This window comes from Onychostoma macrolepis, chromosome 17 (assembly GCF_012432095.1).
Source record: "Onychostoma macrolepis isolate SWU-2019 chromosome 17, ASM1243209v1, whole genome shotgun sequence".
Taxonomy (NCBI): Eukaryota; Metazoa; Chordata; class Actinopteri; order Cypriniformes; family Cyprinidae; genus Onychostoma; species Onychostoma macrolepis.
Window position 1 is genome coordinate 18,371,545 of NC_081171.1, and position 19,412 is coordinate 18,390,956.

The window sequence follows — 19,412 nt, forward strand, 5'->3', positions numbered from 1 at the left end:
CCTTCTAGTGCTTTTGAGATATTCCAGAATCAGAATTGTGGCACTTGTGTGTTCAGTCTAAAGAAAGGCTGAGGTTTACAGTTTCACTCATATCGCACAAGTCAGTCACCAGTAATCATCTGTCCGCTCTCAGCTGTGACTGGTTTGCAATCTCTCTGCTGTGGCTGTCTTATCTCATAGTGGGGATATTTTTGTTGGACTGCTGCTCGACCCTGGATGACGGCCATAACAAACAGCAGAACCCTATTCTCCCATTATTTGTTCATATGACAACAAGACAACATGCTGGGAAGAAACCTCTCTGGGCTTCTTAAAGCCACCTTAGGGAAAAAGTCAGGAGAGGTGTTTTGTCGTCTATTTTAGCCACAGGTACCGAGGGGAGGTTGACATCATTTTTACTTTTTTCTTTAAAGATTCATAGCTCCAAATTCTCCAGCAGCGTAATGGATGAATACTTAAAAGGACGTGGCGCTTCTGTAAAAAGAAGGTGCTTTTAAAAGAATGCGGGAGTGCTAAAGCTTGTCCCCGCTTTTCAAAATAGCTCCTCACACATTGTTCATTGCAGCGTCAATGAGGGGTTTTGAGGTCACAGTTTAGCTCAAGTTTGGTGTCTGCTTCTGATAGGTTCATGTAGGGTTTGTCAAAGCGTTTGTATTGCATTGTTTTAGGGTCGGTGAGTGCACATGAGTTTGTTGTATCAGAGAAGCTGTGTACTATTGCAGAGTCAGGAAAACGCTGGCCTACTTTTCACTTCCCATGGGAGAATCACAGACTTCCTTAGTTTTTTCAACCCTAAAGGCCGAAACTCATGGACACACGCGGTCTCAAAGACACAAAAACAGATCTACTATATGCAAATATACTATAAGCTCATGCATCGACAAAAAAGTCACTTTCTTAATCAATGTTTAAATACTACATACTAAATATATTGACACATTTTTCAGAGAATATACACTAATGTTCAGAAAATTTGGTGTAGGTAAGATGTTTTGTTGTTGTTTAAGAAATTAGTACTTTTATTCAGCAAGGATGTATTCATTTAATAAAAAGTTATAGTAAAATCAATTGTTATAAAAGATTTCATATAAAGGCTGTTCTTTTGAACTTTCTGTTACTTAAAGTGCATATTGCAGGTTAAAAATTTTTCCAAATGAATATATAAACTTGTATGAAAATACCATATGAACCGTTAATGCAGGATTTGAAAATGTTTTACAAGACGTGAATGCACAAATTTAGAAGAAAAAGTGACGCTTTCCTTGACGGCTCTCAAAAAACGCTTTTTTTTCAACATCGCGTCATATTACGTCACATAAGGGAGTCGTGTGCCGCGCGCTGCCGGTGTTCAGTGGAGCGCGCGCGAGTCAGTGTGTTTTCGAGAGTTATTTTTATTTCAGTTTATCATTGTCATGGTAAATTGTGTTTGTGGAGGTAACGCTAACTCCAGCCTGTCAGGACATGGAGTCCACAGGTTTCCTAACAAGAAATAGGACGGTATATTCTGGGCCTCGGTGCGTTTGTGCAGCTGAAGAGACGGGACTTCACTGATGCATCTGCTTCGAGAAACGCGATGGTGTGTAGTTTAACGATCACTTTACACCGGAGGATTATCATCCCGGCGATATGAGTTCCACATGGGATGCCGAAGCAAGAGCCTAGTGAGACTCGGTGCACACAGCAGCTTCATCGGGTCCCGGTCCGCCTGTGTTCGGCCGCCGGCGGGAGACATGATGCTCACGGATCCGTCAGAGATGCTGCTCCACGAAAATGTCAACTGTGCACCGTAAGTCTTGTTTTTTAACATTTGCTAATTACCAAATCAGTGAATATAATTATTTAAATAATGCTAATATTATAACCATCAAGTCTAGTTACAGCTTAGTGTCATTGTTTGTACAACTAATTGGTAACTTTTTGTCATGTGGTGTGTTTATAAGGCTTTGGATGATGGGAGTGTGAAGATCTGAAGCTGTGGAGGCCAGCTGTTATTAACCACCTCTACTGGACTGCAGCTTCCTCTCCTAACGGAGATGCAGATGTGATGGAGGCCAAATGGAAAAGCATGGTCAGCAGTGAATGTGATCTAAACGTAAGTTTCTCCCAGCATATGCGTCAGGCCTCATGGAGTCTCTGAGAGGGCAATACTGCAGGTCACCACAGGCTCCACGAGAACGCAGCACTGTCTGTCTTCCACTACACCTGCTCCTCTTTCCAGATCCCTCCAGAGGATCAACAAGATCAGGCTGTTGGCGTGTATCTAGCACAGCATTCACGATTTAACACACTTTAACAATATATATATATTTTTTTTAAGTTGAAATGTTGTGTTTTGAGTTAGGTATTATCTGTGCTATTAAATATTTGTTATAATTTAGTGCTGCATAAATAAAACTGAATTGAATTAACCATAAATGCAGATCTGCTTGATATATATATATATATATATGATGTAAACTTCATAAACAAGTTTTTATACAGTAAAACAATTTGTGATTGTGATTATTTTTTTATTGTGACCAAAATGGGGCCATTCAAAATCTTTATAAATTCTTCCTTCCTTTATAAAGTCTTCTAAGGGCTGACACAACAGCCATTGCTTGATGCACCTGCACAGAACACCACAGGCCCAGCGGACAACTTGCCTGTATGCTGTCAATAATTATTGCATTATACCAATAGGATCAAAAAGTGTTATTTACTGGTAGTCGTGACCTAAATATAGGCAACTTGTAATTGAGAAACTAAATTATTCAGATAGTTTAAATATTCAGATCTTTAATTTACTATGTATTTATACATATAAATATTCAGCTCAGATTAATAATTGATCTCTGCCCTAAACATACATGTGTCTTCTGGCCTGGAGAGGTCTATGCTCCTGTCTGAAGTGCATATATAGGTTATCTGTAGCACATATTATGGGTTCAGACAGCAAGCCTCAAAGCCTGGGTGCAGACTCAGACACTGCACATCAAGTCTGGGGGTCACATTCTCCACTAAGACCCGGTGTGTAACGCATCTAACTCCCTGCAGCACTGACTTTACTCAGCTGTGACCATGGCCTCGCATTTACCACAAGCACCTATGAAACAAAAACGTGTTTATCTCTCTCTCTCCTGCGGTGATGAGAAACCGCTATATAACGTAACCTTAGTGTCGGATATTAACGAGTTGTGACACACCTGATCAACGCTTATTAGTTTCTGTTACTGGTAAGTATCAATATTCGTAGATGACCAATACTAGCTTTGCTATTGCCTGATTAATACATATCGTTAGCTAAGGTGTGTGTATATCTGTAAGCTGACTGGTCTCTCACCAAGACACCTGTGCTGTTCTCCTCACACATCCACTCAATCTGTCTCCTCTGACCGTTGTTCTGTCTAATCCTGGCCTGTCTCTGCTCTCTTGGCCGCATAGCAGGCTCATAATTTTATCTGTGGTCCGTCATACTAGTGTAAATAAACATTTAAAATTTCCTCAGCATCCGAACTGTCGTTGCGATCCATTGCTTTCCTATGGTTGAAATGGTCCGCTCTCCCTTTTGATGCGTCACTTCCGGTTTTGGCGGTTTTCAGATGCGGAAGTAACATTCTCTCACAAAAACAACTCCAGAAGCCTTAATGGCGTATTTTAAAGTTTATTTTAAAGAAAATCTAGTTCCTACATTATTTTTCTATACATCGACTCACTGGGGTCTCTAACCTGAAATATGCCCTTTAAAGCTTCCTCAAAAATGTTTTCATAGAAATATTAAGCAGCACAACTTTTCAACACTGATAATAATAATAATAAATGTTTTTGCACATCAAATCAGCATATTAGAATGATTTCTGAAGGATCATGTGACACTGAATTCTGGAGTAATGGATGCTGAAAATCAGCTTTGCCATCGCAGGAATAAACTACATTTTAAATATATTAAAATAAAAGTTATTCATTTTTAATAATATTTTACAATATTACTGTCTTCTGATTAAATAAATGCAGCCTTGGTGAGCATTAGAGGCTTCATTCAAAAACATTTGTACTATTAAAATGAAATGAATAATCTTAATTTAAGATACTGTATATTTTGTGAGTAAAAAATCATAGCATCTTAAAAATATGCCTAAAGGATAAGATAATTGTACTGTAAAATTAGAGATAAATACTGATTTAAAAAAAAAAAAATCATTATTTGCAGATAAAACATATGCTTGACACACACAGATGCAGATATAAAAACACATTCTTAGTTTTCATTTTCTCCATGTGTTTGATCCTTTGTTTCCATGCTGTTTTGACTGCCTAAATAAACCTCCTGTAAGTTGGCTCTAACAAAGCACACAATCTGGCTCTGATTTATTCAGTTCCTCAAAACCCTTTTCCTGCTGTTGCTGGATGTGTTGCGCTGTTCTTACTCTGCAAGGATCTATTTTAAAGTTCAAACATGAGAAATTCATGATCTTGCACGCAGCGTTTTTTCTCTTTTTGACAGCTGCTGCAAGCGCTCAGCCCCAGTATCCTATCTGCAGCATCGAACGAACAATACCATACAGTCCGAGAGATTCAGAGCTGGAAACTCAGCAGAATTGCAAAAACAATAGCAAATGAGAATGAATAAAATGGACTGACAGACAGGACAAACAGACAAAACAAAGAATGATGGAGAGACAAAAATAGAAATTAAGAGAGCAGGCTAAAGAATTATTGTAGTTTAAGAATAAACAAGAAGTTATTGTCTGCTTCTTAATGTTTTCAGCCAAATACAATTGCCAACATTTGAGCCAAACAACAGTTTCAGGAAGCTAAAGGCACTTGTTTGAAAATGAATGGAGGAAATTGCATTGCTAAACATGGCGCCTCAAAGAAAAGGAACTCGATTTTGAGAGCTAATCTGACTTATGTATAAATCCAATTTTTAAACCAAATATTCCGTGTGGATTCAAAATTTTGAACCCCGCTGTATGTTATTGTGTTTCCTCATTCATTAGACAGGAACTGTACATGCAAAACTGGAAATTGCTGTCAGGGATGCAACCAAGATGACCGCAAGGCGGACTAACTTACTCTTGAAAGGCACCAAAGTACAAGCACAGCACATATCTTAGCTTGAGGTATAAGGCTCTCAGCAGGAGGTTAAACGTTGTGATTTCACTTCTAGACTGTGCTTACCTCACACAATCTCTGACTGTATCTTCACTACAGAACAGATGAGGGAAGAACGTTTGCCAATAATATTAAGCATGTCAGATGGCCTTTTGGAAAGAGCACATCAGATGCTATCGCTTAATGGGTATCGCTTTCACCTTTTATTGTGGCGGCCACACACCGACTCCCAAATGGCGGTGTTATCTTCTAAACGACAGGCAGCACAATAGAGCCCGACTTCGAATCAGTTTGCGTCGCCGGAGGAGGCTGATTAAACAGACATTAATTTCCTCATTTCGCACCTATTGCTGATAGCATACCGGCTCTAATAGGTCAAAGTCAGAATGGCGGTTTGAAAAAGTCTAGATGCAAATTACTTTGAATTGCAGCTTTTTTCTACCACTTACAAACTGTCCAGGCAGGTTAATGCAGATGATTTTGTGTGAGTGTGTGTGCACAAAGAGTGAGAATGTGTTTAAATATACATGTCATTTATAAGTAATGGATTCAGTGGAGGCTCTTGGGGAAAGAGTGACATTTTTGCGAAATATGTTGCTTCTTACATGTTTTGCAACACTTTCAATGTGAATTGTCCAGTGAGTAGCATTTTATCCTAAACAGATGAAACTTAATATGGCAATGTATTATTACTTTAGTTGTCTGAAATGAAGATAATGTACCACCTACACAAAACCCTTCCCTGAGCCTAACTGATAGTGTTAACAAAAGCAAACGTCACATAAAAATGCATTTACCGAAGCAACCGTGCCATTTTAGTTTGGTTCTTTAAACTGTTTCATTGTTACTTGTGTGATGTTGTACCAGGGGAGCTACCGAGCATGTATACTATGTCAGAAAAGCCATACATAATGAGCTGGTTATGTGATGCAAATGTCAAAATGCTTTAGATTACAAATCACGCACTATGGTAAAAGTGTTATGAAGTCATAACATAGTACCATTCGAGGAATCTTTGGAAAAGATAAGTCTTTATTAATCGGTAACCTGCTGCTGTAATCATATTTTGTGTAAACAGGAATAAAACTTATTGGTGTTTTACTCCAAGTGTTCATTTCAACTGGAAAATGCTGTGAATTGTATGTATAGGCAATGTTGAGGAAAGTTACTTTTATAAGTAATGCATTAGAATATTTTGTTACTCCCTAAAAAAGTAACATTAGTCCTACTTAGTTACTTTTTATGGGAAATAATGTTTTACATTACTTTTGAGATACTTTTTAAATCTGTGCAGGGCTTTTATATATATATATATATATATATATATATATATATATATATATATATATATATATACATAAAAAGCTCTTCTTTTACAAATGTAAAAACCGTTTCACAACAAAAGTGAAATGAATACGCCTCAGGCTGAAAGAAATGTAAATTCGTGTCTGTACAGTAGAGGGCGCAGCTCAAACAAATTACATGAAGAATATGACGCAAGAGAAGAAAGTTCAACACTATTCAGCAATAATAAAAATGAAACACAAATGTGTCATTTTTGCTTAGTATGGTTTAATTGGATCATCGAATGTCAGTAGCAAAGACATGAGTTAATAAAATGGGAAATAAATTCCCATTAAAATGATATTTGTCTTAACATATTTAATTATTGCAGGTTTGTATAATATTCTGAGTTTGCATTTAACTGTTTTTATTCATTTTGAGGAATACTGAATCCGATTGTGTGCAGGTGAGATTAAATGCATGTTCACATTAGAACTACAGTAAGCATGATGTTCACACATCACACAATGCCTCTGCACTTACTCAAGATTTCTGTCAATATGGCAACACGACAGCTGTCAGTCAAGACATGGGAAACAAAGTAACTGGCATTACTTATCTGAAAAATTAACTCAGATATTTCCTTCTAAATTAAAAAGTAATGTGTTACTTTACTAGTTACTTTAAAAAAAAGTAATCTGATTATATAACTTGCGTTACTTGTAATGCATTACCCCAACACTGTGTATAGGTTTTGGTTTATGAAGTTTTGTAAAAATGTTTTTCCATTCAGCCTGTGTTGAATAGGTTTTTTGAGTGTTTCTTTAAACACTTTGTCATGCATGGGTGTGTGTATTATGATATCAGATGTCGTCATGGTTTGACCGGGAACCAGGCTGCTCTGACTTCTCCCAAAATGAAATTTGAACGTTTGGAATTCTGTGTGACGTACTGTAGAGAGGTTCACGCTAACAGTGTCCAGAAGATCGCTCAGGAATCAGGAATGCTCAATTGTTTCCAGGAATACTTGGGTAACACGCAAGCTCAGCTAAAACAATACTCATCAGGGTGTGTTTCTTCATGTGTGAACACCCTCCATAATCTAAAACAACAAACGAGCCATATGCATCTCATGCATCTAGTTGGACCTCAAGTGCACCTCCAGTCAAAAGAACCAGGTTTGATATTTTAAGTTGGTTGGTTTAAGTTGGATATTTTAAATTGGGATTTTAAAAGGACAGTTCACCCTAAAAGCAAAATCCTGTCATCATTTACTTGTCATGTCAGTCCAAACACATATGATGTTCTTTCTTCAGCAGAACACAAAAGGATTTTTTTTTTTTTAATGTTTTCCAAAATAACTAAGGTGGATGTCAAATACATTTTGGTCTGTTCCTATTATGGCTTCAAACTTTTATGAAGCCTAGAATATTGCACTTTTGTGATACTTCTATGGTGCATTGTGTCCTTTTTTGAAGCTTGAAAGCCTCAGTCCAAAGCAATTTACTATAATTGCATGGAAAAGGAACTGGTACATTCTTCAAAACTCCTCCTTTTGTGTTCCACAGAATAAAGAAGTCATACAGGTTTGAAACGGCATGAGGGTGAATGATTGATGACAGAATTTTTTTTTTTTTTTTTTTTGAGTGAAGTATCCCTTTATCTATGTCGACCAGAATGTGTTTGGTTGACCAGCTCCAAACCAGCTCTGACCAACATAAACCAGCCTGCTAATCCTTTTAATTTCTTTCATTCCTCTCCAATTGACTTGTTTTCAACATTTAGCTCTTGTGTTTTGCTTAGTGCAGTGTTGTAGCTGGTTGCGTCAGGTCTTTTCTCACCCTTGCCCTGTAATTTAAAGATCTCTAAAGCACAGCAGGTGCACTGGCCTCAGATCAGAGTTGCCAACAGCGCGAGCGAGATTGATTAGAGCCATTGGTTTTCTGCAAACACTCAACATCTCACTGTTTCATAAATATATCAAAATGTTTAAGCACACTCATTTTGGAGAGGACAGCAGGCGTGTAATTTCAAAATAATTTACACCGTAATCAGCATCTGGGTTCATTGTTGTGCTCAATAGTCTTGGAAAAGATGTGGTTTCACTTAGCGAGAATTATGAAGCAGATGCTTAATGATAGCAGTTAAAGTTTCAGATGCAAGCAGATCTTTGAGTTGAGAAAAGAGGCTTTGACAGTTCTCTGTGGATTTTTGTGCGTCTGCGGCTGTGATTTACTGGGGTAAAGAAGAAAAGTGCAGTTCATGCAGGAAGGATTTGTTGTTTGCTCGAATTTGAATTCATAAGGAGGGCTTTAGGGGTCGTACAGATGCTGGGAACAGAGCGAATCGTTTGGCAATCACGAAAGTTGAGTGAAGAGAAAAAGGTTTGAGTGCACTTGCACACTTAACTATGTAAATATGGACATGTGTTTGCGTGTGTTTTTATGCATGGCTGTATCTGTGCTCACTCTTATCCCAAAATCCTCCCGCAGCACTTTTTGAGAGTGGACTGGCACACAAATCTCATGCTCATGTGTGCCTCAAACCATCTCTGCATGCCAGGCCATACAAACCAATCTGGCTTTTGCATCCGCCATTCTTCACCATGCCAAGTCCGCTTAACCCACTTGACCTGATGCCAACTTCTACCAGCTTAGCCTGTGCCATTCCAAGCTCTCTGTCCCCAATGCCAATGCCTCTTTAAACCAAAGTCCTTTCCTCTGTCACATTACTATTCTAGCCCTTGCTGCTGCAAACGGCTCATTGCACAAACTACAGCACTGCTTAAATGTCATTTTTGGATCATTAGCTTTTTCTTAGGGTGTTTAAGATACAGTATGTGTCGCTTCCATTTGCAAATGTCATGACTTTTACTTCCGGACGCCCCTACTGATTGGTCTCTTTCAACTGTAATCCCTTTAAAGGCGGCATTAAAACTCGCATGCGCTTGATTGTGCTCCAGCTTACTGCCACACTGCTGGCATCTGTAAGATTTGCAGAAGACCAGGGGCTCATTGCAAATCAGTGTTTTGGGGCTAAATTGCTTGTTTCTGTTTTATTGTCACTAAACTGACTTTATTTGCAATAACACATTGAAGTCTCGATAGAGTTCTGTTTGTTTCTTTTGTGGCTGACTTCTGTGCGGTCCTATAATAAAGAGAGGTCAAAATATGATTTATTTATTGTCTTGATTGTTTCTCTTAGACAAGGTGTTTTTAAAATGAGGTCTGAGACCCCCTGGGGTCTGAAGGGGGTTGTCGTGTTAATGTGTTATCAATTGCATATGTTTAAGAGAGTCATTTACAGATTTTTTCAAATGCTTGCACACATTTTCAAAACTTTGCCTTTTTTCCAAAACTTTTCACACAAATCCAAGAATTGCAGACAAAAAATGCAAAATGCCTGACATCTCTTGCAAAATGAAGCACTGCATTCAAAATATCACAAACACATCTCAAAAGCAAACATTTGCAAACACCTTTGCCATAATATTAATTCCTGTTAGATTTTGTGTTACGTTGAGAATTGTGTTGTGTTTTGCAAAAAGTGTTTTATGAAATTGAAAACTGAGTCAAAGGTTAAGAATTAGTGTATGGTTTTGCAGATTTGGTGTGTGGTTCTGGTGTTTGTGTGTCAGGTTTCAGAAACTGTGTGGCAAGGAAAGATTTTGTGTGTAAGTTGAAAAAACTGTAAATACATTTACTAAATTTTATGATATTTCTGTTTCATTTTTCATTTTCGAAAATCTGTAGATTAGTATCCATATATTATGTTAAAATAATAGCTATATATAAAATATATTTATATATCTGTGTGTGTGTGATTTTCCATCATATATTAAATTATTATACATAATAATACAGGAATGAATGAACATATATTTATATTTTCTCTATCATATATTCTCTATCATTAACTCATTAATCCTTATATAAATATATAAACATTATTTATTTTTCTTGTGCAGGTTATTCTTTGTCATAAATGAATGAATGAATGAATACACACACACACACACACACACACACATATATATATATATATATTCTGGAAATGTTGGGACCTTTTTTTAATTTGAATAAAATGAAAACTAAAAGACTTTCAGATCACATGAGTCAATATTTTATTCACAATAGAACATAGAGAATATAACAAATGTTTAAACGGAGAAATTTTACACTTTTATTCACTAAATGAGCTCATTTCAAATTTGATGCCTGCTGTAGTTCACAAAAAAAGTTGGCACTGGGGCTGAAAAAGCAAGAAATTTTGAAAAGATTCAGCTGGGAGAACATCTAGCAACTAATTAAGTTAATTGACATCAGGTCTGTAACATGATTAGGTATAAAAGGGATGTCTTAGAGAGGCAGAGTCTCTCAGAAGTAAAGATGGGCAGAGGCTCTCCAATCTGTGAAAGAGTGCGTAAAAAATTTTGGAATACTTTAAAAACAACATTCCTCAACGTCAAATTGCAAAAGCTTTCCAAATCTCATCATCTACAGTACATAACATCATCAAAAGATTCAGAGAAACTGGAGAAATCTCTGTGCGTAAGGGACAAGGCCAAAGACTTTTGTTGGATGCCTGTGGTCTTCGGGCCCTAAGATGACACTGCATCACTCATTGGCATGATTCTGTCATTGACATTACTAAATGGGCCCAGGAATACTTCCAGAAACCACTGTCGGTAAACACAATCCGCCGTGCCATCTGCAGATGCCAACTAAAGCTCTATCATGCAAAAAGGAAGCCATATGTAAACATGATCCAGAAGCACCATTGTGTCCTGTGGGCCAAGGCTCATTTAAAATGGACTGTTTCAAAGTGGAAAAGTGTTCTATGCTCAGACGAGTCCAAATTTGACATACTTGTTGGAAATCACAGACACCGTGTCCTCAGGGTCACATCCATACATACATAAATAAATAAATAATCACATCAAATCAAATCAGATTTAGTAAGATACCAAAGTTTCTTATAAAATGACATTATGAATTATTATTATTGTTATTATTATTTAAATAAATAAATAATCAGATCAGATTCAATCAAATCAGATTTAGCAAGATACCAAAGTCCTTATGAATTATTTATTTTTATATTTATTTTGTTGTTGTTCTTAGCTATGTCATCTGCAGTCATTTTATGTCATCAGTTGTTTCATTGTTGTCTGCTTTAGACATTTTAAGAGAAACATCTGTGACAAAGTAGATACTTAAATGAAATGAGAGATACCAATGAGCGATACACGTTATAGTCGGGGTGTTGTTTTTTTTAGGCAGGGTGCAGTGAGGACACAGGGTGAAGTATGAGGACAGACCTAGAAACCCCCTTGCAGTAGTCCGGAGTCCACCTCCATGCACTTGGCTCCCACCGCAAAACCCCAAACAAGCGGTCACTTACCCCCAGGGAGCGCAGATGTTCCCGGCAAACAGTTTCTCCTCCCCACACCTCCCTCCATCCTTCCCTCCCGTTTTCCTCTCTTTCATCTGCAGAGTTTATTTTGATGTACTGGCACCGATGACAGAATGGCTTCTTGTCTGAGTCATGGATGTTTGATTCAGGCCTGTGTTCCTGTGTTTGCTCGCTAAAGGTGAGCGCTGAGGTTGTCTTTGATGAGCACGGGTGGCAGGGGAAAAGTCAGTCCCAGTGGACAGAACTGAGGTGTTAAAAGCGCAAGAGTTCATCAGCAAACTCTTCAAAGGCTCTAGGGTGCATGAAAGTGAGATGGATGTGACATGCGTGTGGCTGCACATGTCTGTTTAACAACCATTTTTGATTTGGATGAAAGATTGTGGCATTAGCTGGAAAATATTATTCAGCACTGAAGAGCTTGGTAGGGATGAGTAACCACTCTGTTGAATAAAACAGTATGGGTACTTTGTTTTTTGCAGCATGTTGTGTTTTGTTGTCCCTATCAGGCAGGTTAACTAGCTTAACCAGAAAGAAATAGTTGGTCAACCAGCTCCATCATGACGCGATCGCACGCAGCAGTGCAAAGTTGATTCTGTGCTTACTTGATCTAATATTTTATGTTTTTTCAAATGTTGTAGATTTATGTAGCAAATGAGAATCGCTAAAATTAATGCATGTATTTTGAGACAAAGGTGGTCTTTATGATTTTCAGTTTTGTTTAATATAATTAAAGCAACAGTTTTTAAATAATGAAAGAATATGTAAAAGTATGGTATTTGGGGTAAAATGTGCCCCTGCTGTTTGGGGCTAAAGACACACAGTAATTAACTTGATGATTAATATATCACTGACTTTTCCATTTGTTGACATGACATGGTCAGATTCAGATGGCAAATATCATATATTATGTTGGGTGTCCATATTAGAGATAATCACCATGTTTAGAATGAAACCATCATATTTAAAAACATGATATTAATTATATCATATAATTAAATATAATTTGTTGTTACTACTGTAAATATATATTATTGGATCTCCTTCAATGCTTTCAGAATCTTTACTTATTAAAATGATTTTGTTTCTGTATTTTAAAATATATATTTTTATATTAACATATTTTAATGACAGTATATTTATTTAACAAAAATTAATTATTTTATTTTTCAAAATAAGCAGAAAATAGTCCAAACATTGCTAAAGTGATTGTTTTTGAACTAGTATTAACTTAGACATTATTTAAAAAACATTATTCTAGCTGAAGTATTTGTATCAGTACCGTGTGCCTTTTACCCCATGCTGGTGGGCCTTTTACCCTGTGTGTGGGGTAAAAGGCCCCTCTTGCCACCTCATACATTTACAAGATTTTTAAACAAAATAAACAACTTGAATGATTTATTTTCACACAAAATCTGTTGCTCCATTAATGTTCAATACAACGTATTTATATTGTATTTAAATTTCTTCTTGAAATTGTACAGAATTTGTTTGTTCACCTGATTATTATGTTATATGATCTAACACTTTAAAATGGTCCTTTCCTAAAACATAAATTTAAATAAAATATAAATGAAGATTAAACAAAAAATTTAACTAAAATTAAATTAAATATAAAATTAGAAGCTGATGGGGACATCATAAAATAATATAAAATGAAATAAACAATAAAATTAAATATATAAAATTAAATTAAATTAAACATGTTCAATGTCACAAATTTGCTTACATTTGACAGAATAATTTACCTAAATTACCATTGAAATATTGCCGAATCCTATGGCAACTTATTTTTTATATACAGGTATATATGGAAATTTCACTCTTTTTAAAAATATAATTTTAGTTTATTTCATATCATTTTAGTTTATTTCAAAATACATACATATATAATGCCATGCTGTTATTACTGAACATAACCATATGCTGTAATTTTTCAGCACAGACATGTAACACCCATTAACCTTATGATTATTAATGTTTTAATCCCTTCTTCACATGGCATGCATGCATGCATACACTATTAATCTGCAGGAAGAGTCACTTTCGCTTTTCGAAAACACACAAATTCAAGGACATCCATTTATTCAGCATTGTGCATATTTATGAGTGCATAGCAAATACGCACTTTGTTGTTTAGCTTGTTTGTTGGGGTGAGTTAGTAAACTGAAGATACTGGCAACAGACCATGAAGGATCTGCAGTGCTCTCCAGTGAGCAGAGCCCAGACCCAAATGAGCTTCATTTGCTCTCCTCTCAGATATCTCACCTCGTCTCGCTCCCTGCCCGAGGCAGCCGCCCTAGACCAACGCTGTCATATGATCGTCCGCTGCTCTGCTTCATTTGAAAGAGCTCGGTCTTTGTGTCCGTGGCCTCTACAGTGACCGTGGTCAGGCTGAGGTCAGGCCCAGCGCTGGTTTGTTTATAATCATGTATCGGTAGTGATGAATTAACATGAATAGTACCATATGGGCTTACGCTTAGCTGGCTTAGCGTTCTATCACGTAGAGGACTCAGGCGTGAATGCCATGGTGGAAGGTCATATGCTAATTCGCTTTGTTTTGTTGTCATTTTTGTGCTTGTAGAAGTAATGCCATTAATGACTTTGGGAATTTGAATACTTGCAACTTTTTATGCTTGGCTGGGTTGCTGAGATTATGTACTATTATACCATTATACATTATTGTTGTAATAATTGTTGTAAATTTTGGTTTGGAACTGGTAGACCAGGACATGCTGTTAACCAGCAAAACAAAGCTAGTAAAGCTGATTGACCAGCATGATTTTTCAGATAAGAGTTGTTGACCTTATGAGAAAATTAAAATAAATTAAATTAAATAAACAATCAAATTAAAGATATAAAACTAAATTAAATTTAAAAATTAATTAAACAAAAATAAATTAATTAAATATAAAATAAGAAACCTGATGGGGACAAAATAATAAAATAAAATAAAATAAAATTAAGTTCAATTAAATCATATTAAATTTAATTTAATATTAAAATGTAATAAAAATTAAATAAACAATAAATTAAAAATATAAAATGTAATTATTCAATAATAAAACAAAAAAATGTATAAGAAAATAACTTATATATAAAAAAAGAAGCCTGATGGGACAAAAAAATAAAATAAATAAATTAAAATATAAATAAAAACAAAAAGGATGCTGCACACTGGTGGTGGATGAGGAGACTCCCCCCACACAATGTAAAGCACTTTAAGTGCCTTGAAAAAGCGCTATATAAATGTAAGGAATTAAAAAACGTAATAAAAATAAACAATAAATTAAAAATTATATAAAAGGTAAATAAATAACAAATGTAATTTAAAAATGTAGAAAAAAAAGGAAATATAAAATAAGAAGCCTGATGGGGACAAAATAATAAAATAAAATAAAAATAAAATTTGAAGTAGAACAATAAATAAAATACAAAAACAATATATATTCAATTAATATATCTTCCCCTTTCCTTTTCTCTTTGTGAACAGGTACCCATTCCCCACGGTGTTCAGTACGTGTAGTAAGAAGGATCTGGTGGCTAGTCTGGAGAAGGGGGTGGGCATGTGTTTATATAATATGCCTGAAGTCAAAATGCTCTACGGGGGACAGAAATGTGGCAACGGATACATTGAGGAAGGAGAGGAGTGTGACTGCGGAGAGCCGGAGGTATGAAAGACTCACACACATCAAAGACCTTTATACGTCACAACAAAGCTGGCCGCTTCTAGGATTAGCAGATCTGAACCAGGTCCATATCTAGTCTTTGGTGATGTTTGGAATTCGATTTGGTCAGTTTAATATTCACAGGCTAAATCATGGCTTTCAGTATGGTTATGTCAGTAAATATGTTAATAGATTTGAACTATACTCAGTATAAAATAAATATATCTTTAGGTAGGGTAGAGTAATCTTAGACATTTAAAATTGCTCTTATTTATTTTACGCCAGCTTTATTTTTAAATGAAATTAAAAGATTTTCAGATTATTTATAAATATGAAATAGGATACATACTGTATATAATGCTAGCTATGCTATTATTACTGAACATAAAAAAGAAAAAAAAAACTCTAACAGTAGAAAGGTACTGCCGAAAAGCGACTGCAATGTCACTAATCTTATTACAGTTACTGTAGGGTGTCTTTGAAATGTTTCATAGTGTGAAATTCCATTTACTTTTGAGTCATTAATGCCCTAAAACGGCAAAATATTCTGCACAGGAAAGTTTTATGATATAGACAATTCTGACCTATTCAAATAAATGTTGCAGCTCCCATCTAAGCTGTGGTGCATTTGTGACGTAAAAGAGCTGTTAGGACCCGGGTTTGAGTCCAGACTACGTCATCTGTGCAGCCTGATCCCATTCCACCTCTCTGTTCCCCTTCTTGCCTGTCTCCGCTGTCCTATAAATAAATGCTAAAATGCCCCTAAATATCATGTAGTAATGGAACTGGAGACTTAAAAAATGGTCTATGTAATTTAGATGTCATGCAGGCATATTGTGTCAGTGCAGACCTGAGGAAAAAAGCCTGGCCTGAACTTTAAAGTCTAGGATCTTGTTATGGGGAAAAGTTTGTTTCAGAATGGCACCCGTGAGCTCCAGTGATCTCACCGGGGGGAACGAGGGAGGAAGCGGGCAAAGAGCAGAGAGGAAGCCCAGCAGCGGGTCTTGAGTGTTGGATAGAAGGATGAGAGAAGCCCATCCCCCCATCATTTCACACTAGCTGACGGTAGTTTTAGAGAAAACAGCAGGTCTGTAAAGAGATTTCTGTGACTCTGAGGAGCAGTTCGAGCCAGCGGACTGACCTAACCCAGCCCAACCCTCCAGCACCTCGCCCAGCCCACACCAGGACCTTGTTAAGAGTGGGAGAAAAGGAGTGAAAGAGAGGAATAAAAAGTCCCATAGACATTTTTGTGTATGTGTGTGTGTGTGTGTGTGTGTGTGTGGGTGGGTGGTGTATGAAATAAAATTTTAGTGCTTGAGGTCTTAATGCGCTTCTTGTGTACTTTTAGAGAAGAACAAAGCTCTTCTGCATCACTTCAACAATAAAACATGATTTTTAGTCTTCAAAATTCACCTCTTTCTCTCTCTTCCTCTCCCTCTCTTTTCTGAGATAAATGTCCTCTTTCCTTCAATTGTGCTTGGACTCTGACGTTCCCATCACTTCCAGTCTCGGGTCAGTGATGATGTCACTCACTTAGACACGTACACACATGAACACGGTTCACTGATACCAAGAGTTCAGAGTTTGAGAAAACAACATCTTTTTTTTTTTTTCAAAATCAGAACAATGCATAGACCACTAATTTAAACCAGACATGTCAACGCACTCACATACACAAACCTACAGTAACATTTCCAAACATTTATTTTTTATTTTTTTGTTACCATGGATGCAAAGAACTGGTTGACAGAAGGGAATTTCCTAAAAGACTATGAGCTCTACACCTGGAACTAATATTCAATACAGTGATCATACGGGGCGACTGTTCAGACTTTGTTTTTTGTTTTTTTTTTCATTGTTTTTCTGTAACCTCTAATTATCTAATGTCAAATTAAAGGGATCATAGCCTGTGCTATTGTAGCATTTTATTTTTCCCCTAAAGTCTGCTTATAATGTTAGTCAAGGTTTCTTGCACCCAAAACAATTGTAATTTTGCTTTTTGGCCAGTTATCCACCTTCTTTCTGACAATTTTACAGCCTGACTTAAATATGTAAATGACCTCTATTAAAATGTACTAAGCTTTTTTCATTTTTTTTATTGTTTTGCTTTTTGTTTTGTTGGTTTGTTCGTTTACTTTGCTTGATTTGCTTACTTCATTTTTTTGTTTGTTTTGTTTTGTTTTTTGTTTGCTTTGCTTTTTACTTTTTTTGTTCATTGTTTACTTAGCTTATTCTGCTTTTTTATTTGTTTGTTCTTTGTTTACCTGCCTGGTTTTGTGCTTTGTTTTTATTTTTTCATAGTTTGTTTTTTGTTTTGTTGGGTTGTTCTTTGCTTACTTCACTTGTTTTGCTTATTTTTTTTTGTTTGTTTTGGTTTGGTTTGGTTTTTGTTTGCTTTTGTGTTCTTTGTTTACTTTGCTTATTCTGCTTTTTTGTTTTTGATCTTTGTTTACTTGCCTAGTTTTGTGATTTCTTTGTTTTGTCTTTTGTTTTCTTTGCTTGTTTTTGTTCTTTGTTTATTGGTTTTTGTTTACTTTTTTTTTTTGCTTTTGGTCTGTCGGGTCTTTGAATGACACACATTTTCACCTTCTTTCTGACTTTTAAATTAAACAACCTGTTTGATACTTCAACTTCAGGACAGTAGTTAAATAAAGTGTGCTATGATTGACTTAACTTTTCCCCATGTGATACAGTGACACACCTGCCTTCAAATCTGTTGCCATTCCTGTGTTTTCTTCAGGAGTGTCTGAACCCCTGCTGTAACGCTACAACCTGCACTCTCAAGGGAGATGCTGTGTGTGCTCATGGACAGTGCTGTGAAGACTGCCAGGTACTTTTGTAAATCTATCCTGTCCCTCTTTCCTCCTCATTCATTCTTTCTCTGTGTGTAATATAAAGGCGTGGAAATCACATTCTCCTTGCCCCATTAATAAGTGCAACATGAACCAACATTTGCGCTCCAAACATAGACACTCAGTTTCCTCTCAAGCCTCCAGACACATAAATCAGAGTGCTCAGCTCACTTACTTACTGAGGAAAGAAGCCAGACCAGGGCCCTCCGGAACAGACCCCAGAACAGGGATGCATGTTCACACAAACTTTACAACAAACTACTACAAGCTTTCAGCATAGTGCTTCATTAAATGAAAATAGCAACTAAAAGAATTTAATCTTGCCACTTTCTTGGGCTGTATTTCATGTCTTAGTGCAAGTTAAGGGAATAGTTTTTGGAGAACTTTTCCATGAACTACTGACTATTGTAGCCAATAGTCTTTGTAATTCATGCAAAGCTTTTTTCTGCATGACTTTGACTTCATCCCATAGTGCCTACATTAAAGCTGAGTATATATTTCTCTTTGCTTTATTTTGAAAGAAATCTCCTTTGGGTGACACTATGCACTTTAAGTTTGCTCTCTATTGTTGTCTGAAGCCTTTTGTTCTTGTGTGTCTGCGCAGTTAAAACCAGCTGGGACTCCTTGTAGAGAGTCCAGTAACTCCTGTGACTTACCCGAGTTCTGCACCGGAACAAACCCCCACTGCCCTGCCAATGTGTACCTGCACGATGGACATGCGTGCCACAATATGGATGGTTACTGCTACAACGGCATCTGTCAGACTCATGAGCAGCAGTGCATCACTCTATGGGGACCAGGTTGGTACCTCTGTAGATCTAATATGCGGATAGCTGCAGGGTTCCTAGGCTTATTTGGTTGACCAAAAATTGATTGTGGGGTTCTGCAGATATCATACATTTCATTAATACATTCATTAATCATACATTTTTGACACTGTAATTCTATATGTAACCATTATCAAGCCAGCACTTCCCTTGCAATCCTGCATGCATTCATATGGCGAGCTCAAGCAATATGAAAGCTCACTGATTGCTGTTATTTATTCCATATGTCTTTTCATACTCCCTTCCAAAAGGATTCAGGCCACAGTCTGACATAT

General features: G+C 36.5%; 1 protein-coding gene across 7 annotated transcripts in view; it reads left to right on the forward strand.

Annotated features, from left to right (window-relative positions):
• The window catches only part of adam12b (ADAM metallopeptidase domain 12b), a 108,606-nt gene that overhangs the window by 74,556 nt on the left and 14,638 nt on the right, over positions 1-19,412 (forward strand). For all 7 annotated transcript variants that reach the window (XM_058750267.1, XM_058750269.1, XM_058750271.1 and 4 more), the window contains 3 exons: positions 15,284-15,461; positions 18,199-18,288; positions 18,915-19,110. In XM_058750267.1, coding sequence (XP_058606250.1) covers positions 15,284-15,461; positions 18,199-18,288; positions 18,915-19,110 — 464 coding nt within the window. The remainder of the gene's footprint in view (positions 1-15,283; positions 15,462-18,198; positions 18,289-18,914; positions 19,111-19,412) is intronic.